Here is a 24,787-nt window from a genome sequence, read left to right on the forward strand (position 1 = left end):
GTGTTTAGGCATTTTTGCCAAGACACAAAACAAAAACAGAAATCTGTCAAAGACAAATGTACACAGAATGAGTGATAGAGTAGCATATGTAAATTCTAAAGCAGCTCTCTTACTAGACAACCAAATAAATAGTAATGACAAGCAAACAAACAAAAACTAAAGTCTTTGATATGCGAAAGCAAAAAATAGAAAATAAAAAGAGAATAATATTAACTAAGGCATAGAGGAGAACAAAAAACAAATATAAACAACTAGAAATATAAAACATAGAATACTTTTAGGCAGTTCATGAATATGGTTTTGTTTACATTTTTTACTTTTTTTTCCCAACTACTGCTACTAATTTACATAAGAAAATTGTTTTTTTATTAAAGCAGGAATTGTATGAATGAAAAATTTGTTAAATTAAAAAAGTGTAGCCTATTTTAAGGCTGTTGAATGTTAAAGTTTATAGCATATTTTTATTTCATTTAAAATCTGGTCTTTTTGTGGTTTTATGTTGCAAATTTATATGCCTTACACGTTTGCAGAGTTTTTTCCCTTGCTTTTCATGTTATTCTGCAAGTCATTAGAGGACAGTAAGGTAAGGAGGGAAACAAAAAAGTAATCATGCCCCTTAATGTATGCTATTTCTTTGTTAAATTGCTTGAATGCTATTTGATACTCCAAACATGATCTTTCTTCCTGTCTGGCGTGAAAGGAATTTCTTACAGTTTTGTAGGGAAAAGAGAGGATTTTGTCTTACATTCTTTTACCTAGAAGATAAAAAAGCTTTAATTGTTGGAAAATACTTTTTTCTTAAAGCTTTTAAAGCTAATTTTATTAATTTTTTTGGAACAATTTTTAATTTTTTGTTAATTTCCCTTTTTATATTCAATTAGTTTATTATTTTTTTAATTTTCCCACTTATCATCACCACTTTATTTGCTCATTTACTTTCTGGCTATTTGTTTTTTCTGTGTTTTTAAATTAACTATTCTCTCATTACAAACAAATATTTAATTCATTGGCTGCTGCTACTGCAGCTTGCACTTGCAGTAAATTGTAAAAATATGAAAAATCTACTTAAATTTCAATTAATATTAATTATTTTTTATTGCTTTTGAACAAACAAGAAAAATAAACAACAAGTAATAGTACTAAAAGAGCTGGAATAATGTCATGCATGTCGATGGGCCGAAGTTTTTTTTATTTTCTGTTTAATGAAAAGCTCGTGAATAGTTTACAGACTGTTACAATAAAAAAAAAATAATCATAATAAAATGATATTTATACAAAATTAATATTTACTTAAGTCACTTGATATGTAAAAAATTATAATGAATCATTTGGCAACAAGAAAAAAAAACTTTAAACAGAAAGAAAAATTTTCCATAAAAATTGTGAACATTTTTGTAAAAGTTCAAATTTTAATTTTTAATTTGTAAAACATATTTTTATAACAAAATTTTGTAGTGAGAACAGATTTTATTTTTGGTTTTTTAAGTGGGAACAGTTTGTTTTCAATGAAAAATACTTTTCTAACTAAACACAAGTAATTTTTAATGGAAAATTGTAATTTTGGAGCTGGGAACGGTTTTTCGAAAAGTGGGAACAGTTAAAAATTTCCCCACAATTCGGTCAAAATCATGAGAATTTGCAAATTTTTCATATATAAACAATTTTTCATGATTAATTATTACATTTTTTAACTGGGAACAGTTTTTAATTTTATTATTTTTAAAAAAGAGCAAGTGGGAACAGTTTATTTTTAGGAAAATACTTATTTCTAACTAAACACAACTAATTCCTAAAGGAAAAACGTTATTTTGATGGTGGGAACAGTTTTCGAAAAAGTGAGAACAGTTGGATTTTTTTTTTTTGTAAAAATCAAGCAAAAGTAATAGAAAAAGCAAATTAATGCTTTAAAAGGAATTAAAAATCATTTTGTGATAAATTTTAAAGGTGGGAACAGTTTTTATAATATTGTTTAGGGGAAATAGAAAGTGGGAACAGTTTATTTTTAAGGAAAAATACATTTTTAACTAAACACAATCAATTCATAAAGGAAATCCGTAATTTTGAAGGTGGGAACAGTTTTCGAAAAAGTGAGAACAGTTGGAAATTTTTCTAAAATCTAAGCAAAAGTAATATAAATATCAAATTTATACTTTAAAAGGAATTCAACATCATTTTGTGATAAAATTTTGAAATGGGAACAGTTTTTATTTAAGTGTTTATACGAAATTCAATGTGGGAACAGTTTGTTTTTAAATCTAAATACTTTTGTTAAACACTTAGAAGTGCTATGTAAGTGTTAAGCATCATTTCTAGACTGGGAACAGTTTTCAAAAAAGTGGGAACAGTTTGGAATTTTTAAAAAAATTAGTAAAATTTACGGAAAAGTTAAAATTTTTCCTATAAAAACTGTTTAACATGAAATTGTATTGATTTTTAAAGTGGAAACAGTTTCCATAGTAAGATTATTACAAATAAGCAAATGGGAACAGTTTGTAATTAACACTAAAAAAACATGTTTAAACACCTACAAGTGTAAACAAAGTTATAGGGATAATTTTAAGACTGGGAACAGTTTTCTAAAAAGTGGGAACAGTTTGGAAAATTTTCAAAAAATTAGCAAAATTTGCAGAAAAGTAATAATTTTTACTATAGAAACCATTTAACATGATTAAATGTACATTTTTTTAAGTGGGAACAGTTTTTATTTCATTGTTTAAGGGAAAATAGCAAGTGGGAACAGTTGATTTTTGGAAGAATATCAAATTTCTGAAGCACAATAGCAATTCCTAAGGGAAAAGCTTAATTTTTGGAATAAGAACAGTTTTCAATATAGTGGGAACAGTTTCAGATTTTTCAAAAATTTAGTTGTTAACACGGAAACAAGTAAATTTTTAATATTTTTCTTAAATTTTAGAATAAAATAACAAATTTCTTTAAATATTTTAAAAATTTTTCAGACATTTTTGCAAATTTTTGTTTAGTTTTGTTTTTAAATTTCTTTAAGTGTACGTTTTTTTGTTCATTTTCCAAAAAGTTATTTATGTACACATAATATAAAGCTCTTGTATTTTATTGTATAATGTTGTGACATATTAATTTAAATTGTAAATAACAAACAGCAACAAAAAAACTCTTTATACAATTATACAATGACAGTTTTTTAGTTTATTAAAATATCACTATGACAAATTTAAATGTTAAGAATAGAGAAAAAGGAAATTTGCATAAAAACAGAATTTATTTACAAAATAAATGAAAAACAATTAAACAAATCATAGTCAAAGAAAAAATTTATATATTCTGAATAGACACATTTTTTTAAATTTGATTACATTTTTTTACTAATTTATACAATTTTTTAAAAAATTTCTTTGAATTTTTTCTTTAAGTGCAAAATGTTTCCACTTTTTGGTGGTAATTTGTTTAACTTTTTTAAACCAGTTAAAACAATTTTTATTAGCAAAACTTTGTTTTCCTGACAAACCACCACAGAAAAAAAAACTATATTTAACAACAAAGAAAAATATCACAAATTATGTTCACAAATTCACAATTTAATTAAAAACATAAAATACAGTAATTGTTTAAAAAAATAAAAAAAACTCAACCAAACTTTGTCTAGATTTGTTATTGTAATAAAAATATACAAAATAACACCCACTTTAAAACTACAATGCAGGCATGGAAAAGTTTAGTCTATAGTCTAGTCCAGCACATAGTCTAGTCAATATTCTAGTTTATAGTCTAGTCTATAGTCCAGTCTATAGTGCAGTATATAGTCTAGTCTATAGTCCAGTCTAGTCTATAGTCTAGTCTAATCTAGTCTATAGTCTAGTCTATAGTCTAGTCTATAGTCTAGTCTATAGTCTAGTCTATAGTCTAGTCTATAGTCTAGTCTATAGTCTAGTCTATAGTCTAGTCTATAGTCTAGTCTATAGTCTAGTCTATAGTCTAGTCTATAGTCTAGTCTATAGTCTAGTCTATAGTCTAGTCTATAGTCTAGTCTATAGTCTAGTCTATAGTCTAGTCTATAGTCTAGTCTATAGTCTAGTCTATAGTCTAGTCTATAGTCTAGTCTATAGTCTAGTCTATAGTCTAGTCTATAGTCTAGTCTATAGTCTAGTCTATAGTCTAGTCTATAGTCTAGTCTATAGTCTAGTCTATAGTCTAGTCTATAGTCTAGTCTATAGTCTAGTCTATAGTCTAGTCTATAGTCTAGTCTATAGTCTAGTCTATAGTCTAGTCTATAGTCTAGTCTATAGTCTAGTCTATAGTCTAGTCTATAGTCTAGTCTATAGTCTAGTCTATAGTCTAGTCTATAGTCTAGTCTATAGTCTAGTCTATAGTCTAGTCTATAGTCTAGTCTATAGTCTAGTCTATAGTCTAGTCTATAGTCTAGTCTATAGTCTAGTCTATAGTCTAGTCTATAGTCTAGTCTATAGTCTAGTCTATAGTCTAGTCTATAGTCTAGTCTATAGTCTAGTCTATAGTCTAGTCTATAGTCTAGTCTATAGTCTAGTCTATAGTCTAGTCTATAGTCTAGTCTATAGTCTAGTCTATAGTCTAGTCTATAGTCTAGTCTATAGTCTAGTCTATAGTCTAGTCTATAGTCTAGTCTATAGTCTAGTCTTAGTCTATAGTCTAGTCTATAGTCTAGTCTATAGTCTAGTCTATAGTCTAGTCTATAGTCTAGTCTATAGTCTAGTCTATAGTCTAGTCTATAGTCTAATCTATAGTCTAGTCTATAGTCTAGTCTATAGTCTAGTCTAGTCTAGTCTAGTCTATAGTCTAGTCTATAGTCTAGTCTATAGTCTAGTCTATAGTCTTGTCTATGTCTTGTCTATAGTCTAGTCTATAGTCTAGTCTATAGACCAGTCTATAGTCTAGTCTATAGTCTAGTCGATAGTCTAAGTCTATAGTCTAGTCTATAGTCTAGTCTATAGTCTAGTCTATAGTCTAGTCTATAGTCTAGTCTAGTCTATAGTCTAGTCTAGTCTATAGTCTAGTCTATAGTCTAGTCTATAGTCTAGTCTATAGTCTAGTCTATAGTCTAGTCTATAGTCTAGTCTATAGTCTAGTCTATAGTCTAGTCTATAGTCTTTGTCTATAGTTCTTAGTCTAGTCTATAGTCTAGTCTATAGTCCAGTCTATAGTCTAGTCTATAGTCTAGTCTATAGTCTAATCTATAGTCTAGTCGATAGTCTAGTCGATAGTCTAGTCTATAGTCCAGTCTATAGTCTAGTCTATAGTCTAGTCTATAGTCTAGTCTATAGTCTAGTCTATAGTCTAGTCTATAGTTTAGTCTATAGTCTACTCTATAGTCTAGTCTATAGTCTAGTCTATAGTCTAGTCTATAGTCTAGTCTATAGTCTAGTCTATAGTCTATTCTATAGTCTAGTCTATAGTCTAGTCTATAGTCTGGTCTATAGTCTAGTCTATAGTCTTGTCTATAGTCTAGTCTATAGTCTAGTCTATAGTCTAGTCTATAGTCTAGTATATAGTCTAGTCTATAGTCTAGTCTATAGTATAGTCTAGTCTAGTCTATAGTCTAGTCTATAGTCTAGTCTATAGTCTAGTCTATAGTCTAGTCTATAGTCTAGTCTATAGTCTAGTCTATAGTCTAGTCTATAGTCTAGTCTATAGTCTAGTCTATAGTCTAGTCTATAGTCTAGTCTATAGTCTAGTCTATAGTCTATTCTATAGTCTAGTCTATAGTCTTGTCTATAGTCTAGTCTATAGTCTAGTCTATAGTCTAGTCTATAGTCTAGTCTATAGTCTAGTCTATAGTCTAGTCTATAGTCTAGTCTATAGTCTAGTCTATAGTCTAGTCTATAGTCTAGTCTATAGTCTAGTCTATAGTCTAGTCTATAGTCTAGTCTATAGTCTAGTCTATAGTCTAGTCTATAGTCTAGTCTATAGTCTAGTCTATAGTCTAGTCTATAGTCTAGTCTATAGTCTAGTCTATAGTCTAGTCTATAGTCTAGTCTATAGTCTAGTCTATAGTCTAGTCTATAGTCTAGTCTATAGTCTAGTCTATAGTCTAGTCTATAGTCTAGTCTATAGTCTAGTCTATAGTCTAGTCTATAGTCTAGTCTATAGTCTAGTCTATAGTCTAGTCTATAGTCTAGTCTATAGTCTAGTCTATAGTCTAGTCTATAGTCTAGTCTATAGTCTAGTCTATAGTCTAGTCTATAGTCTAGTCTATAGTCTAGTCTATAGTCTAGTCTATAGTCTAGTCTATAGTCTAGTCTATAGTCTAGTCTATAGTCTAGTCTATAGTCTAGTCTATAGTCTAGTCTATAGTCTAGTCTATAGTCTAGTCTATAGTCTAGTCTATAGTCTAGTCTATAGTCTAGTCTATAGTCTAGTCTAGTCTAATCTATAGTCTAGTCTATAGTCTAGTCTATAGTCTAGTCTATAGTCTAGTCTATAGTCTAGTCTATAGTCTAGTCTATACTCTAGTCTAGTCTATAGTCTAGTATAGTCTATAGTCTAGTCTATAGTCTAGTCTATAGTCTAGTCTATAGTCTAGTCTATAGTCTAGTCTATAGTCTAGTCTATAGTCTAGTCTATAGTCTAGTCTATAGTCTAGTCTATAGTCTAGTCTATAGTCTACTCTATAGTCTAGTCTATAGTCTAGTCTATATTCTAGTCTATAGTCTAGTCTATAGTCTAGTCTATAGTCTAGTCTATAGTCTAGTCTATAGTCTAGTCTATAGTCTAATCTATAGTCTAGTCTATAGTCTAGTCTATAGTCTAGTCTATAGTCTAGTCTATAGTCTAGTCTATAGTCTAGTCTATAGTCTAGTCTATAGTCTAGTCTATAGTCTAGTCTATAGTCTAGTCTATAGTCTAGTCTATAGTTTCTAGTCTATCTATAGTCTAGTCTATATTCTAGTCTATAGTCTAGTCTATAGTCTAGTCTATAGTCTAGTCTATAGTCTAGTCTATAGTCTAGTCTATAGTCTAGTCTACAGTCTAGTCTATAGTCTAGTCTATAGTCTAGTCTATAGTCTAGTCTATAGTCTAGTCTATAGTCTAGTCTATAGTCTAGTCTATAGTCTAGTCTATAGTCTAGTATATAGTCTAGTCTATAGTCTAGTCTATAGTCTAGTCTATAGTCTAGTCTATAGTCTAGTCTATAGTCTAGTCTATAGTCTAGTCTATAGTCTAGTCTATAGTCTAGTCTATAGTCTAGTCTATAGTCTAGTCTATAGTCTAGTCTATAGTCTAGTCTATAGTCTAGTCTATAGTCTATCTATAGTCTAGTCTATAGTCTAGTCTATAGTCTAGTCTATAGTCTAGTCTATAGTCTAGTCTATAGTCTAGTCTATAGTCTAGTTTATAGTCTAGTCTATAGTCTAGTCTATAGACTAGTCTATAGACTAGTCTATAGTCTAGTCTATAGTCTAGTCTATAGTCTAGTCTATAGTCTAGTCTATAGTGTAGTCTATAGTCTAGTCTATAGTCTAGTCTAAAGTCTAGTTTATAGTCTAGTCTATTAGTAGTCTTTTTTTAATTTCCCATACCTGATGTGTTCTCTCTCTTCCACAAATGAAATCGTTATTACAATTACCCACAAATAATTCCCACTCAAAAACTACAAAACCAAGTTCTTATACACCTTAAGGACAAGTAAGGGAGAGAGAGACTAAAGAAGTATGAAAGCTTTATATTAAGAACAACTATAACAACTACAACTACTATTGTTAGTAAACAAACCTAAAGGAAAAATACTATAAAGATGGCGGAGAAAAAAAATGAAAACTATGTGACACAATAAAGAAAACAACAAATGAAATTAATGTCAACTTGTGGCATTTAAAATGGCTGCAAAAATAAACGAATGAATTGCACGGTTAAAACGAAGAAGAAAAACAAGTAAAGAAATGCAGGACGAAGAAAAAGTTCAACGAAATAAGTAGTAAATTGTTAATATTTAAAAGCATTTTTCTTGTGCTTGTTAGAGAGAAAAAGAGAGCCAGAAAGAAAAATACTGTTGACAGTTTTCAAAAGAAAATTGCAGCAGTTAGAAATTGAAAATATAGTTTTTTGCAATTTTTCTCAAGAAAAAGTGTAAGTTATTTATGTTTTTCAGGGAATTATGGGAACAAAAAGTTTTTTGTTATTTTAGTCTATTTTTTCTTGAAGGGGGTGGTGGGTGTTGAAGAAGTTATGGTCAAATATTTTATTTATAAATAAACCGTAAAAATAATATTGACAAGTTGGCAAGAAAAATAAGATAAAAATTGTTTACTTTTTCCTTTTTTTTTTTTTTTGAAAAATAACAAATTAAAACTTTGGAAATTTATTTTTTTTAAAAAGTGAGAACAGTTTAGTAATTTTCTTAATTTAAGCAAAATATTTAATTTGTTTTACAAAATTTAGTCGGCAACTAAACACAAGTATTTCCTACAAGAAAACCGTGATTTTAAGAGTGGGAAGAGTTTTCGAAATTGTGGGAACAGTTAAGAATTTGTACATAAATTTGCCTTAAATGAAAGAAATTGCAAATATTTTTGTAGTAAACTGTTGAACATAATTAAATAAAAAAAAATTTCAAGTGGGAACAGATTTTATTTCATTGTTTTGAAGAATTAACAAGTGGGAACAGTTTATTTTTAAAGAAAAAAGTATTTTTCAACACACACAAGTATTTCTTATAGGAAAAACTTAATTTTCAGAGTAGGAACAGTTTTCGAAAAAGTGGGAACAGTTTGGAATTTCTTCAAAATTAAACAAAAATTAAAGAAAAGTCAAATGTTATCTTATTAAACCATTCAACATGATAACATGTAAAATTTTTTATAGTGGGAACAGTTTTCGTTTCATTATTATTAGAACTTAGCAAGTGGGAACAGTTTGTTTTTAAAGAAAAAAGCATTTCTAACTACAGACAAGTATTTCATACAGGAAAAACCGATTTTCAGAGTGGGAACAGTTTTCAAAAAAGTGGGAACAGTTTGAAATTTCTTCAAAATTAAGCTAAAATTAATGAGAAGTCATATATTCTCGTATTAAACCGTTCAACATGATAAAATGTAAAATGTTTTATAGTGGGAACAGTTTTTATTTCATTGTTCTTAATAATTAACAAGTGGGAACAGTTAATTTTTATAGAAAAAGCATTTTTAACCACACACAAGTATATCTTATAGGAAAAACTTAATTTTTAGAGTGGGAACAGTTTTCAAAAAAGTGGGAACAGTTACAAAATTTTTAAAAAATTAGTAAAAGATGCAAGAAAAGCTAATGTTTTTCTTTTTAAACTGTTTATAATGATTAAATTTTGATTTTATAAAGTGGGAACAGTTTTTATTTTCTTTTTTGTTAGCTTTAGGCAAGTGGGAACAGTTTATTATTAGAGAAAGAGGAATTTTTAACCACACACAAGTATTTCCTACAGGAAAACCATGATTTTCAGAGTGGGAACTGATTTCAAAAAACTGGGAACAGTTGATTTTTCTTGATTTTTCAGGCTTTTTTATAAAAAGTTTATATAAATTATCGCATTTTACAATAAATCTTTAAATAGTCCTTCGTATTACTTTTACATTTTAACAAATATGTTGTTGTTAACTTCAAATGGCCCCAGTAGTAACCAATTTATTTGCAAAAGTATTTTCATTTTCACAGTAAAATAAAGGCTTAAAAACAAACCACAGAGAAAAAAAGCGAAAAAAACTGTTCTCAGGTCACATTTTCAGAAATAAATACAAAAAATAAATACAGAAATAAATACGAAAAAATTTAAATGAAAACTTAATTCACGTGCATAAAACATCATGTGTAAATAATGCGTTAATGTGACCAGGCCTCGATGGTTGTCAGTACAAAACGCACTTTAACAAACCCCTGAACATATGCTATCCAAAAAAAAAAAAAAAAAAAAAATACAGAAATGCAATTTTAACGTGGTCAATGTGTAAAGTATTAAAATTTTAACAGTTTTTCTTTTCGCCCCTTTTAATTATAACAACAAATAACAGTAACACAGTAAAAAGACCGCAAATGGTTAAACATATAACAGTAAAAAGCGAAAGAGAGAGAGGAAGATATATACAACGTTTAAGCAGTTTAACGTTACAGCAAATGAGAACGATATAGCAAGAATGCAAGCAAGTCTTAACAATTTTAAACAGAGTTGCAATTTCGCACAAGTAGCCAGATTAATTTACATATAAGTTTTATTAAAAGTATGAAAACCACAGAAAATAAAATACAATTTTAAAGAAGAAAACAAAAAACACAAATAATTTATGTACAAAAGCTTAAGATAAATAGTGCCCTCATAAAAGAAAATTTATGTAAATAAATTTTAACATATTATTTTTGTAAATTTCATTTTCCTTATTATTCACATTTCTCTCTGCTTAATTATCTTTGGTCAAAGTACACATATAAATACATCCATATATAGCACATGTGTGTGACATGTTTATGTAACAACAAAATGTCCTTTAAATATTTTATATTGTATTTATTTCTCTTAAAATATTCATATATAACAGAGGATTTCATATATTTGCTTTAAGGATTGACAGCAGTTTTAAGTCATGCGATTTATATTCCTTGGCATCTTGAAGTCTTATAACGATTTTTGGCTTAATGGCTTGTGTCAGTAGGACTGTTTGGTTATTTGATTAAATTTAAGTAGCTTGAGACAAATGTGGTTATAAATGGAAAAGAGATATGAAATATTTATAAGAAATGGAAAATTTTATTAAGAAAATAATAATTGAGCGAATATTTCTGCAGAAAAATGGCAATAAAATGAAAGATAATGCAAATATTTTAAAGAAATTTATAATTTTTAAACAAAAACTAGACTAAAACTCAACAAAAACAGAACTGGAACAGAACTGGAACAGAACTCGAACAGAACTAGAAAAGAACTAGAACAGAACTAGAACAGAACTAGAACATAACTAGAACAGAACTAGAACAGAACTAGAACAGAACTAGAACAGAACTAGTACAGAACTAGAACAGAACTAGAACAGCACTAGAACAGAACTAGAACAGAACTAGAACAGCACTAGAACAGAACTAGAACAGAACTAGAACAGAACTAGAACAGAACTAGAACAGAACTAGAATAGAACTAGAACAGAACTAGAACAGAACTAGAACTAGAACAGAACTAGAACTAGTACAGAACTAGAACAGAACTAGAACAGAACTAGAACAGAACTAGAACAGAACTAGAATAGAACAGAACTAGAACAGAACTAGAACAGAACTAGAACAGAACTAGAACAGAACTAGAACAGAACTAGAACAGAACTAGAACAGAACTAGAACAGAACTAGAACAGAACTAGACCAGAACTAGAACAGAACTAGAACAGAACTAGAACAGAACTAGAACAGAACTAGAACAGAACTAGAACAGAAATAGAACAGAACTAGAACAGAACTAGAACAGAACTAGAACAGAACTAGAACAGAACTAAAACAGAACTAGAACAGAACTAGAACAGAACTAGAACAGAACTAGAACAGAACTAGAACAGAACTAGAACAGAACTAGAACAGAACTAGAACAGAACTAGACCAGAACTAGAACAGAACTAGAACAGAACTAGAACAGAACTAGAACAGAACTAGAACAGAACTAGAACAGAAATAGAACAGAACTAGAACAGAACTAGAACAGAACTAGAACAGAACTAGAACAGAACTAGAACAGAAATAGAACAGAACTAAAACAGAACTAGAACAGAACTACAACTGAACTACAACAGAACTACAACAGAACTACAACAGAACTACAACAGAACTACAACAGAGCTAAAACAGAACTACAAGAGAACTACAACAGAGCTAAAACAGAACTACAACATTACAAGAACAAACTAGAACAGAACTAGAACAGAACTAGAACAGAACTAGAACAGAACTACAACAGAACTACAACAGACCTAAAACAGAACTACAACATTACTAGAACAAAACTAGAACAGCACTAGAACAGAACTAGAGCAGAACTATAACAGAACTACAACAGACCTAAAACAGAACTACAACATTACTAGAACAAAACTAGAACAGAACTAGAACAGAACTAGAGCAGAACTATAACAGAACTAGAACAGAACTAGAACAGAACTAGAACAGAACTAGAACTAGAACAGAACTAGAACAGAACTAGAACAAAACTAGAACAGAACTAGAACAGAACTACAACAGAACTACAACAGAACTACAACAGAACTACAACAGAACTACAACAGAACTACAACAGAACTACAACAGAACTACAACAGAGCTAAAACAGAACTACAAGATAACTACAACATTACAAGAACAAAACTAGAACAGAACTAGAACAGAACTACAACAGAACTACAACAGTACTACAACAGAACTACAACATTACAGAACAAAACTAGAACAGAACTAGAACAGAACTACAACAGAACTACAACAGTACTACAACAGAACTACGACAGAACTACAACAGACCTAAAACATTACTAGAACAAAACTAGAACAGAACTAGAACAGAACTAGAACTAGAACAGAACTAGAACAGAACTAGAACAGAACTAGAACAGAACTAGAACAGAACTAGAACAGAACTAGAACAGAACTAGAACAGAACTAGAACAGAACTAGAACTAGAACAGAACTAGAACAGAACTAGACTAGAACAGAACTAGAACAGAACTAGAACAGAACTAGAACAGAACTAGAACAGAACTAGACAACAGAACTAGAACAGAACTAGAACAGAACTAGAACAGAACTAACAGACTACAACAACTAGAACAGAACTACAACAGAACTACAACAGAACTACAACAGAACTACAACAGAACTACAACAGAACTACAACAGAGCTAAAACAGAACTACAAGATAACTACAACAGAGCTAAAGCAGAACTACAACATTACAAGAACAAAACTAGAACAGAACTACAACAGAACTACAACAGTACTACAACAGAACTACAACATTACAAGAACAAAACTAGAACAGAACTAGAACAGAACTACAACAGAACTACAACAGTACTACAACAGAACTACAACATTACAAGAACAAAACTAGAACAGAACTAGAACAGAACTACAACAGAACTACAACAGTACTACAACAGAACTACAACAGAACTACAACAGACCTAAAACAGAACTACAACATTACTAGAACAAAACTAGAACAGAACTAGAACAGAACTAGAACAGAACTAGAACAGAACTAGAACAGAACTAGAACAGAACTACAACAGAACAGAACTAGAACAGAACACAACTAGAACTAAACTAGAACAGAACTAGAAGAGAACTAGAAGAGAACTAGAACAGAACTAGAACAGAACTAGAACAGAACTAGAACAGAACTAGAACAGAACTAGAACAGAACAGAACTAGAACAGAACTAGAACAGAACTAGAACAGAACTAGAACAGAACTAGAACAGAACTAGAACAGAACTAGAACTAGAACAAAACTAGAACAGAATTAGAACAGAACTAGAACAGAACTAGAACAGAACTAGAACTAGAACAGAACAAGAACAGAACTAGAACAGAACTAGAACAGAACTAGAACAGAACTAGAACAGAACTAGAACAGAACTAGTACAAAACTAGAACAGAACTACAACAAAAACTAGAACAGAACTATGACAGATCTAGAATTTTTCCTTAAAAAAAAAACAATTTTCCCACAAATGTTTTTCACATATCCCAAAAATTTTCTCAAAATTTCTTTTCTAAATCTAAAGCAAACATGACAGATCTCTGACATTTATACATAAAAAACAATTACAATCAGTTTTATTTTTAATTAACTCTGAAGTTTAAGAAAACAAATAACACTTCATAATTTTCAAAAAAAAAAAAAATTATTCAAATTTCAAATTATTCACATAACATATCAAACAAACAGAATTTTATAAGAATAGAAAAGGCACACGAACAGCATCTTCATTATGATTAAAATAAACAAAATTTTCAAAAATTATATACAAGAAAAGATGAAAACGAAATTTGTGCTGGAACTAAGAGTAGTAATATGTGCATAAAAATACTTTATATGTCAGTCAGTCATTTAGTAAAATTGTTTATTAGTTCTTTGTTTTTGCTTGTTTTTTTTTTTTTTTTTTTTGAAAAATTTTCATTGTGTTTAAATTTCTGGTGTTGTGTTGAAAGTTTAGCTTTAAAATATTTGACAGTATAAAGGCAGCTGTCAGAACTGTCAGTTAACACAACATTTGCTATGATATATTATAACAACAACAATAACAGCACACAGTGGTATAGGAAAAAAAAAAGAGGGAAATAATTCGGTAACTTCTAAACGGTTAATCCGATTTTAATGAAATTTGGTGTGCACAAAGAGGAGGTGTTGTCGAGTTTAGGTTTTGAATTTGGACCTTATAGGCCAACCAGGGGCCCGGCGGGGGGTCATCAAATTAGGACACCTCGGCTATGTTAAATTTTTAAAACGATCCTATTTCTTCATTTGAGTTCCGATTTAAAAAAAATTTCGTATATAGAATCTCCTCATCGAGCACTATAAAAAATGTCGTCGTAGCAGTAAATTATCTCTTATAGTTTAGGAGATATTCGCATTTGAATATTAAAATTTTAAAATTTTTACCGTCCTTACTTTAGTTTTTTTGATAATAGCAGGTCCAAATATTTCCGATTTTCGCCATTTTTTTTATTTGCTTAACAACAAGTTTATATACCAAGCAGTGAAAGAATTATGTAAAAATCATGACTGAGTCCAAAGTTATAGGCATTTAAATTTAAAAAATTAAAAAAAAGGCGATTTTTTGTCATTTTTTTGGGAAAAAAGTATCTTTTTCTTTTTAAGTTATCTAAAAAGTTTCTAAGAAGATGTATATAGAATTTATACTTTTTGGAAAGCTGACTTTACATAAAATACGATAAATGAAACAAAACCTAAAAATTTTTGATACCGAGGGGACCAGGTCCATCCAAAAAAACCCTATTTTTTATGGAAAATTAAATTTTGAGCAAAAATTCTCAAATCGCATAGTCGATATCAAATTATAGTGACCTGTTTTATATGACCCAATAAGTTCTTAATCATTTTGTAACGGGTTTCGATAACCCCGCCCCTGGTATGGATATAATAGGCAAAAAACCAAAAAATCCCATTTTTGGGATTTTTTAAAACTTTTTTGGGAATTCCGGGATTTCTAATAAGAAAATTCGAAATTTTTATTTAATTTTGGATTTTGAGTAAAAAAATCTACCTAACTGTAAAATTTCATCAAAAAATATTCATAAATAAAATTTTTATTGCAATTTGAAAAATTTGTATCTTCGCAAAAACTGAATAAAAAACATTTTTTAATTTTTTTAAAAAAAGTATTCCGCGAATTTTTTAATTTTCAAAAATTATATACAGTTTTGAAAAATAGACAAAATTACCTTTCCATTGATATATAACATGCCTACCTAATGTTTTTTAAGTGACAAATTAATTAGGGAAAACTCAACATCTTTTAGAAAATTTGCCTAGCACTATTATTTTCATCCATAAGGTTAACTCTTAAATTTGTTACATATATGGATGAAAATAATAGTGCTAGGTAAATTTTCTAAAAGATGTTGAGTTTTCCTTAATTAATTTGTCACTTAAAAAACATTAGGTAGGCATGTTATATATCAATGGAAAGGTAATTTTGTCTATTTTTCAAAACTGTATATAATTTTTGAAAATTAAAAAATTCGCGGAATACTTTTTTTAAAAAAAATTAAAAAATGTTTTTTATTCAGTTTTTGCGAAGATACAAATTTTTCAAATTGCAATAAAAATTTTATTTATGAATATTTTTTGATGAAATTTTACAGTTAGGTAGATTTTTTTACTCAAAATCCAAAATTAAATAAAAATTTCGAATTTTCTTATTAGAAATCCCGGAATTCCCAAAAAAGTTTTAAAAAATCCCAAAAATGGGATTTTTTGGTTTTTTGCCTATTATATCCATACCAGGGGCGGGGTTATCGAAACCCGTTACAAAATGATTAAGAACTTATTGGGTCATATAAAACAGGTCACTATAATTTGATATCGACTATGCGATTTGAGAATTTTTGCTCAAAATTTAATTTTCCATAAAAAATAGGGTTTTTTTGGATGGACCTGGTCCCCTCGGTATCAAAAATTTTTAGGTTTTGTTTCATTTATCGTATTTTATGTAAAGTCAGCTTTCCAAAAAGTATAAATTCTATATACATCTTCTTAGAAACTTTTTAGATAACTTAAAAAGAAAAAGATACTTTTTTCCCAAAAAAATGACAAAAAATCGCCTTTTTTTAATTTTTTAAATTTAAATGCCTATAACTTTGGACTCAGTCATGATTTTTACATAATTCTTTCACTGCTTGGTATATAAACTTGTTGTTAAGCAAATAAAAAAAATGGCGAAAATCGGAAATATTTGGACCTGCTATTATCAAAAAAACTAAAGTAAGGACGGTAAAAATTTTAAAATTTTAATATTCAAATGCGAATATCTCCTAAACTATAAGAGATAATTTACTGCTACGACGACATTTTTTATAGTGCTCGATGAGGAGATTCTATATACGAAATTTTTTTTAAATCGGAACTCAAATGAAGAAATAGGATCGTTTTAAAAATTTAACATAGGCGAGGTGTCCTAATTTGAGGACCCCCCGCCGGGCCCCTGGTTGGCCTATAAGGTCCAAATTCAAAACCTAAACTCGACAACACCTCCTCTTTGTGCATACCAAATTTCATTAAAATCGGATTAACCGTTTAGAAGTTACCGAATTATTTCCCTCTTTTTTTTTCCTATACCACTGTGCAGCATAAATATTAAACCCATAATAAGTACTTTAAATCATATGTAAGCTATAAATGTATTATTTGTTTTAACATTTTTTTTCTTTTACTTTTTTCGTACACATATGGAAAAATTGAGAAATTTTGAAAATAATTGAAATATTTTTTCACACTAACTTGAGAATTTAATTAAACCACATGTTAAATAAATATATTTTCTTAAAAAAACAACAACAATTTAAATTTGATTCACTTTTCAGCAAAATGGAAAATATTTTCAAAATTATGTTTTTATTAAAAATATTCTAATTAGAACACTTAAGCAAAGTCTTGCTTAGTTTAGACACTTTAGTCAAGTCACTTGACTAAGCAAAACTATGTAATCAAAACTTTTTTAACTTTTCTCACCTATTTTCTTCTATTCTCTTTCACAGATTTCACATTAGCCGATGACGATGCCAAATTGGAAATATTCCCCATGCAAGAAGTACAAAGAAAACCCGTGGGTAAATCCTTAATATTAACCTGTCGACCCAATGTGCCTCAAGGTAGTCTAGTCACCGATTTACAATGGAAAGATAATTTCAATAATACAATATTGCCCAAACCGTAAGTGAAATATTTTGAATCTTTGTTTTTAAGAAAAATTGTAAATTTTGTATAAAAACCAAAAACTATGTAAAAAGAACCCCTAAAAACCCCAATAAACTAAATCAAGAAGAAAACACACCTAAATTAAGGATAAACATTTCCTAAAAAAAAAACGTGCCCCCAAAATATTTAACCCAAAAACGTAACTAAACAAAAAGAAATCTTTAAAAGAGTTATTAACAGGATATTTATTAACAACGGAATTGCTTTAAGGAAAATGTTCTAGTTCCAATTTAGGTCAGTTCTAGTTCTGTTCTAGTTCTGTTCTAGTTCTAGTTCTGTTCTAGTTCTGTTCTAGTTCTGTTCTAGTTCTGTTCTAGTTCTGTTCTAGTTCTGTTTCTAGTTCTGTTCTAGTTCTGTTCTAGTTCTGTTCTAGTTCTGTTCTAGTTCTGTTCTAGTTCTGTTCTAGTTCTGTTCTAGTTCTGTTCTAGTTCTGTTCTAGTTCTGTTCTAGTTCTGTTCTAGTTCTGTTCTAGTTCTGTTCTAGTTCTGTTCTAGTTCTGTTCTAGTTCTGTCTAGTTCTAGTTCTGTTCTAGTTCTGTTCTAGTTCTGTTCTAGTTCTGTTCTAGTTCTGTTCTAGTTCTGTTCTAGTTCTGTTCTAGTTCTGTTCTAGTTCTGTTCTAGTTCTGTTCTAGTTCTGTTCTAGTTCTGTTCTAGTTCTGTTCTAGTTCTGTTCTAGTTCTGTTCTAGTTCTGTTCTAGTTCTGTTCTAGTTCTGTTCTAGTTCTGTTCTAGTTCTGTTCTAGTTCTGTTCTAGTTCTGTTCTAGTTCTGTTCTAGTTCTGTTCTAGTTCTGTTCTAGTTCTGTTCTAGTTCTGTTTCTAGTTCTGTTCTAGTTCTGTTCTAGTTCTGTTCTAGTTCTGTTCTAGTTCTGTTCTAAGTTCTGTTCTAGTTCTGTTCTAGTTCTGTTTTTCTAGTTCTGTTCTAGTTCCATGTTCTAGTTCTGTTCTAGTTCTGTCTGTTCTAGTTCTGTTCTAGTTCTGTTCTAGTTCTGTTCTAGTTCTGTTCTAGTTCTGTTTGTTCTAGTTCTGTTCTAGTTCTGTTCTAGTTCTGTTCTAGTTCTGTTCTAGTTCTGTTCTAGTTCTGTTCTAGTTCTGTTCTAGTTTCTGTTCTAGTTCTGTTCCTAGTTCTGTTCTAGTTCTGTTCTGTTTCTGTTCTAGTTCTGTTCTAGTTCTGTTCTAGTTCTGTTTCAGTTTCTGTTCTAGTTCTGTTCTAGTTCTGTTCTAGTTCTGTTCTAGTCTGTTTCGAGTTCTGTCATTCTAGTTCTGTTCTAGTTCTGGTCTAGTTCTTAGTCTGTTCTAGTTCTGTTCTAGTTCTGTTCTAGTCTGTTCTAGTTCTGTTCTAGTTAGTTCTGTTCTAGTTCTGTTCTAGTTCTGTTCTAGTTCTTTCTAGTTCTGTTCTAGTTCTGTGCTAGTTCTGTTCTAGTTCTGTTCTAGTTCTGTTCTAGTTCTGTTCTAGTTCTGTTCTAGTTCTGTTCTAGTTCTGTTCTAGTTCTGTTCTAGTTCTGTTCTAGTTCTGTTCTAGTTCTGTTCTAGTCCTGTTCTAGTACTGATCTATTTCTGTTCTAGTTCTAGTTCTGTTCTAGTTCTGTTCTAGTTCTTTTCTAGTTCTGTTCTAGTTCTGTTCTAGTTCTGTTCTAGTTCTGTTCTAGTTCTGTTCTAGTTCTGTTCTAGTTCTGTTCTAGTTCTGTTCTAGTTCTGTTCTAGTTCTGTTCTAGTTCTGTTCTAGTTCTGTTCTAGTTCTGTTCTAGTTCTGTTCTAGTTCTGTTCTAGTTCTGTTCTAGTTCTGTTCTAGTTCTGTTCTAGTTCTGTTCTAGTTCTGTTCTAGTTCTTTCTAGTTCTGTTCTAGTTCTGTTCTAGTTCTGTTAGTTCTGTTCTACTTCGGTTCTAGTTCTGTTTTAGTTCTGTTCTAGTTCTGTTCTAGTTCTGTTCTAGTTCTGTTCTAGTTCTGTTCTAGTTCTGTTCTAGTTCTGTTCTAGTTCTGTTCTAGTTCTGTTCTAGTTCTGTTCTAGTTCTGTTCTAGTTCTGTTCTAGTTCTGTTCTAGTTCTGTTCTAGTTTCTGTTCTAGTTCTGTTCTAGTTCGGTTCTAGTTCTGTTCTAGTTCTGTTCTGTTCTAGTTCTGTTCTAGTTCTGTTCTAGTTCTGTTCTAGTTCTGTTTCTAGTTCTTTCTAGTTCTGTCTAGTTCTGTTCTAGTTCTGTTCTAGTTCTGTTCTATTTTGTTCTAAGTTCTGTTCTAGTTCTGTTCTAGTTCTGTTCTAGTTCTGTTCTAGTTCTGTTCTAGTTTCTGTTCTAGTTCTGTTCTAGTTCTGTTCTAGTTCTGTTTCTAGTTCTGTTCTAGTTCTGTTCTAGTTCTGTTCTAGTTCTGTTCTAGTTCTGTTCTGTTCTAGTTCTAGTTCTGTTCTAGTTCTGTTCTAGTTCTGTTCTAGTTCTGTTCTAGTTCTGTTCTAGTTCTGTTCTAGTTCTGTTCTAGTTCTGTTCTAGTTCTGTTCTAGTTCTGTTCTAGTTCAGTTCTAGTTCTGTTCTAGTTCTGTTCTAGTTCTGTTCTAGTCCTGTTCTAGTACTGATCTATTTCTGTTCTAGTTCTAGTTCTGTTCTAGTTCTTTTCTAGTTCTGTTCTAGTTCTGTTCTAGTTCTGTTCTAGTTCTGTTCTAGTTCTGTTCTAGTTCTGTTCTAGTTCTGTTCTAGTTCTGTTCTAGTTCTGTTCTAGTTCTGTTCTAGTTCTGTTCTAGTTCTGTTCTAGTTCTGTTCTAGTTCTGTTCTAGTTCTGTTCTAGTTCTGTTCTAGTTCTGTTCTAGTTCTGTTCTAGTTCTGTTCTAGTTTTCTAGTTCTGTTCTAGTTCTGTTCTAGTTCTGTTCTAGTTCTGTTTTAGATCAGTTCTAGTTCAGTTCTAGTTCTGTTCTAGTTCAGTTCTAGTTCAGTTCTAGTTCAGTTCTAGTTCTGTTCTAGTTCTGTTCTAGTTCTGTTCTAGTTCAGTTCTAGTTCAGTTCTAGTTCCAGACTGAACTATTGACTGGTCTATGATCAAGTCTAGGTGTTTATGATTCAAGAGAAAGAGAGAGTAATGTTCTATAAAAAGCCAGTGTTTGTTTAAACTTTTAGAGAGTAAGCTTTTCTAGGGAAATCTATACATTTTAAGCTTATTTTATATGTTGGTGTCAAAGTATTTTCCAACTCTATGTAACTTAAACTGCAGATCCATACAAGTACCAGCTTGTGATTGTTTTAATTTCTTATACTTTTTATATAAAAAACTGTGTGCTTTATTAATTTTACGCTTTTTAATGCTTATAATTGATTACATTATTTATTATAATTTTTTTTCCAAATTTATTTAAATTTATTTTTCTTAAATATTTTTTTTCGTTTCGTTTTTTTTTAATAATGAAAAACTCTACTGTAGGTACAAATCTTATCAACCACTGTATGATTCCAAAGGACATAGATTAACTGATAAGTAAGTAAAGGGAAGTTTTTCTTTAAGGAATTTCCTGAAAAAAACTTCCCTTTAGTTTAGAAACGCTAACCAAAATTATAATGATTGCTTTTGGATGATTTGAAAGATAATTAAAACATTATATAACCACTAAAAACCTAAAACTAGGCTCTAAAAAAAACACACAAAATTTTAACAAAGTTTTTTTGAGAAATTTCATAAAAATTATTTAAATTAAAAGAAATCCTTAAATGTTTAAAAATCAAACAAACCCCTGCACGTTTTCTAGTTAAATTTGATAAAAACTAAAACACCATTAGTTGAGTTTTGTTTAAAAATTTTATTAAAAATTTATAATTTTTTTATAGTTTTTATTAGTTTGTTTTTTTATGTTTTTTTTATTATTATTATAATTTTTTTGCTTGTGTTTCTTTTGTTGTAATTTTGTGTGTATTTGTTGTTGTCTGTTATACATTTAATCATTTTAGTATTCATGTGTCATGTCGCTTTAAACGAATCATTACCATACAATAACAGTGGTGTAGACTAACTAAAACATAATTTATATTTAAAAAACTATAGCATAGCTGTAGGCTTTCATAAATTAATTAACTGTTAGCTTCTATTAGGTTTAGGAATCATTAAAAAAATCACAAAAATAATTTTTATTTAAAGAAAATAAATCTTATTTTAAGAAATTTTAATAAATTAACATTAATTTTAAAAAACCATCAATATTTTATAAAAACTTAGAAATTTTTAATAAAAATTTTGAATTTTTGTTTAAATTTCATTAAATGCTAAAACATTTTGCAACAATATCATGTTCATTGAATCTTAACCTGTTTAAACTGGAAAATTTTATAAAAATTTTAAACTTAACGAAAGTTTTTAAAACTTAACGAAGGTGTATTTTGTTAGAAAAAATAAATTTTTATGATTTTTCTTAAAATTCATTTTATAGAGCAGATTTGCTTTTAAATTTAGGACTAATTTTGAACTTAACGAAGTTTAAGAAAACTTAACGAAACTTTATTTTAGCACCTAACAGGAAATTTTAAGATATTTTTGCTTATTTTTGTAATAAACTTGATTTTATGAAACATTTTAGAAAATTTTCGTACTTAACGAAGATTTTGAAAACTTAACGAAACTTTATTTTAGTCTCTAAAAAGAATTTTCAATATATTTTTTCAAATTCAAGCTATAGACAAAAATCAAAAACTTATTTAAGACCAATTTTGAACTTAACGAAAGTTTTAAAAACTTAACGAAACTTTATTACGACTACTGAAAGCAAATTTCAATATATATAAGCATATTTGGGTAAAAGTCTTAACTTAAGTTCGAATTTAAGACAAATTTTCAACTTAACGAAGATTTCTAAAACTTAACGAATCTTTATTTCGGCCTTTAACAGGAATTTTAAGGATTTCTTAACACATTTGGTTAATAGACTTAAATTAGATTAGAATTTAAGAAAAATTTTCAACTTAACGAAGGTATAAAAAACTTAACGAAACTTTATTTCGGCTCCTAAAAGGAATTTTTAAGATATTTTTGCATTTTTAGATAGTAAAACCAAATTAGAATTGAATTTAAGACAAATTTTTAACTTAACGAAAGTTTTAAAAACTTAACGAAACTTTATTTCGGCCCCTAAAAGGAATTTTCAAAATATTTTTGCATATTCAAGCTACAGACACGAATTGGAAGCAACTTTAAGACAAATTTTGAACTTAACGAAGATTTTAAAAACTTAACGAAACTTTATTTAGGCCCCCAGAAGGAATTTTCAGGCTATTTCTGCATATTTAGATAGTAGACCCAAATTATTATTAAATTAAGAAAAAATTTTAATTTAACGAAGGTTTTAAAACTTAACGAAACTTTGTATTTAAACTTTTAACGATGTTTTACAATTTTTCGCAAGATTTGTGAATTTTAATTCACATTTCTTTTAAATAAATTAATTTTTAAAAACATTAATAAACCATTGCATACCATTTATCTTGATTTCATTTCTCTGATGCCTATCTAAAGCCTACTTTAGGGATTTGTGTTAAATTGTGAAAAAAATCTACAAAAATATAAATGTTCTTTAGGGAAATCGAGCAAACAGCAAAATCCATATATAAACCTATTTAACCATAAATGTGAACATTCATTTAACATATATTTTTAAATATTTATTTAAAACACTAAAAATACTTGTTGTTTAAAAACAACCACAAAAATAAATGCCATGTTTTTAACAACTAATTAAGATTATCGCATATAATTAAAAATTATTTATCTCTAGAGAGGAAGAATACAGCGATAAAATAAACATTAAACAGATAATGGGTTTTAAATGTTATAGACATATTTTCTATAAATAATTGAAAAAGAGGAAGGAAGGAAGCAATAACTAAATATATTTAAACTTTACTTTTTATTTAATATTTCATTTATTAAAAAGCATAAACTAGTTAATAATTTTAAAGTTTCTATTACCAAATGCAAGAATTCTAAATATTTTTATATTTCTACTCCCTAACATAGGCAATAGATTTTAATTGTTAGTTATTTAATATTACAGGTTATTCTATTTAACTTACCCCCCTTAGCTAGGCAACACATTTTGTAATATTTATTTTATAAAACATACAACAATGTTTTATTTTTGTTGCTCTCGTTTTGAATGTATTCAATTGTTTTATTTTCTACTGTAAAAATTTGTTTAATTGTAATTGTTTTTAGCAAAATAAATAATAAATTTATTTATTTTAAATAATAAATGTTCAAATTGGGCAACAAATACAATAGTATTTTTGCAATAATAATAAATCATAAAGAATTAAATAAAATAAATAATAAATCAGAGAAAAATCTGGGGGGAAAAATCACAAAAAAAAAAATAAAAAATTTAAAAAGAAATTTAAAACTTAATGGACAAAGTTTTAAATTAAACGAAAAAGTGTTATAATTCTGTTCTAATTTTGCTCTACTTCTCTGCTAATTCTGTTCTAGTTCTGTTTTAGTTCTATTCTAGTTCTGTTCTAGTTCAGTTCTAGTTCTGTTCTAGTTCTGTTCTAGTTCTGTTCTAGTTCTGTTCTAGTTCTGTTCTAGTTCTGTTCTAGTTCTGTTCTAGTTCTAGTTCTGTTCTAGTTCTGTTCTAGTTCTAGTTCTGTTCTAGTTCTGTTCTAGTTCTGTTCTAGTTCTGTTCTAGTTCTGTTCTAGTTCTGTTCTAGTTCTGTTCTAGTTCTGTTCTAGTTCTGTTCTAGTTCTGTTCTAGTTCTGTTCTAGTTCTGTTCTGGTTCTGTTCTAGTTCGTTCTAGTTCTGTTCTAGTTCTGTTCTAGTTCTGTTCTAGTTTGTTCTAGTTCTGTTCTAGTTCTGTTCTAGTTCTGTTCTAGTTCTGTTCTAGTTCTGTTCTAGTTCAGTTCAGTCTGTTCTAGTTCTGTTCTAGTTCTGTTCTAGTTCTGTTCTAGTTCTGTTTCTAGTTCTGTTCTAGTTCTGTTCTAGTTCTGTTCTAGTTCTGTTCTAGTTCTGTTCTAGTTATGTTCTAGTTATGTTCTAGTTATGTTCCAGTTCTGTTTAGTTCTGTTCTAGTTCTGTTCTAGTTCTGTTCTAGTTCTGTTCTAGTTCTGTTCTAGTTCTGTTCTAGTTCTGTTCTAGTTCTTCTAGTTCTGTTCTAGTTCTGTTCTAGTTCTGTTCTAGTTCTGTTCTAGTTCTGTTCTAGTTCTGTTCTAGTTCTGTTCTAGTTCTGTTCTAGTTCTGTTCTAGTTCTGTTCTAGTTCTGTTCTAGTTCTGTTCTGTTCTAGTTCTGTTCTAGTTCAGTTCTAGTTCTGTTCTAGTTCTGTTCTAGTTCTGTTCTAGTTCGTTCTAGTTCGTTTTAGTTCTATTCTAGTTCTGTTCTGGTTCTAGTTCT

At 29.1% G+C, this 24,787-nt stretch overlaps 1 protein-coding gene across 5 annotated transcripts in view; it reads left to right on the plus strand.

The window, feature by feature from the left end:
• LOC119601068 (fasciclin-2) overlaps positions 1–24,787 on the plus strand; it is a 171,318-nt gene that overhangs the window by 93,799 nt on the left and 52,732 nt on the right. For 2 of the 5 annotated variants that reach the window (XM_037951771.1, XM_037951774.1), the window contains exons 3-4: positions 17,232–17,406; positions 20,844–20,897. In XM_037951771.1, the coding sequence (XP_037807699.1) occupies positions 17,232–17,406; positions 20,844–20,897 (229 nt within the window). Of the gene's footprint in view, positions 1–2,423; positions 2,439–9,354; positions 9,365–17,227; positions 17,407–20,843; positions 20,898–24,787 lie in introns of those variants that run through there. The other 3 variants (XM_037951772.1, XM_037951775.1, XM_037951773.1) reach the window with 2 other exon arrangements.

Source organism: Lucilia sericata, unplaced genomic scaffold, assembly GCF_015586225.1.
Source record: "Lucilia sericata isolate MDLA Ls3-8-SP2 unplaced genomic scaffold, ASM1558622v1 Contig000141F_arrow, whole genome shotgun sequence".
Taxonomy (NCBI): Eukaryota; Metazoa; Arthropoda; class Insecta; order Diptera; family Calliphoridae; genus Lucilia; species Lucilia sericata.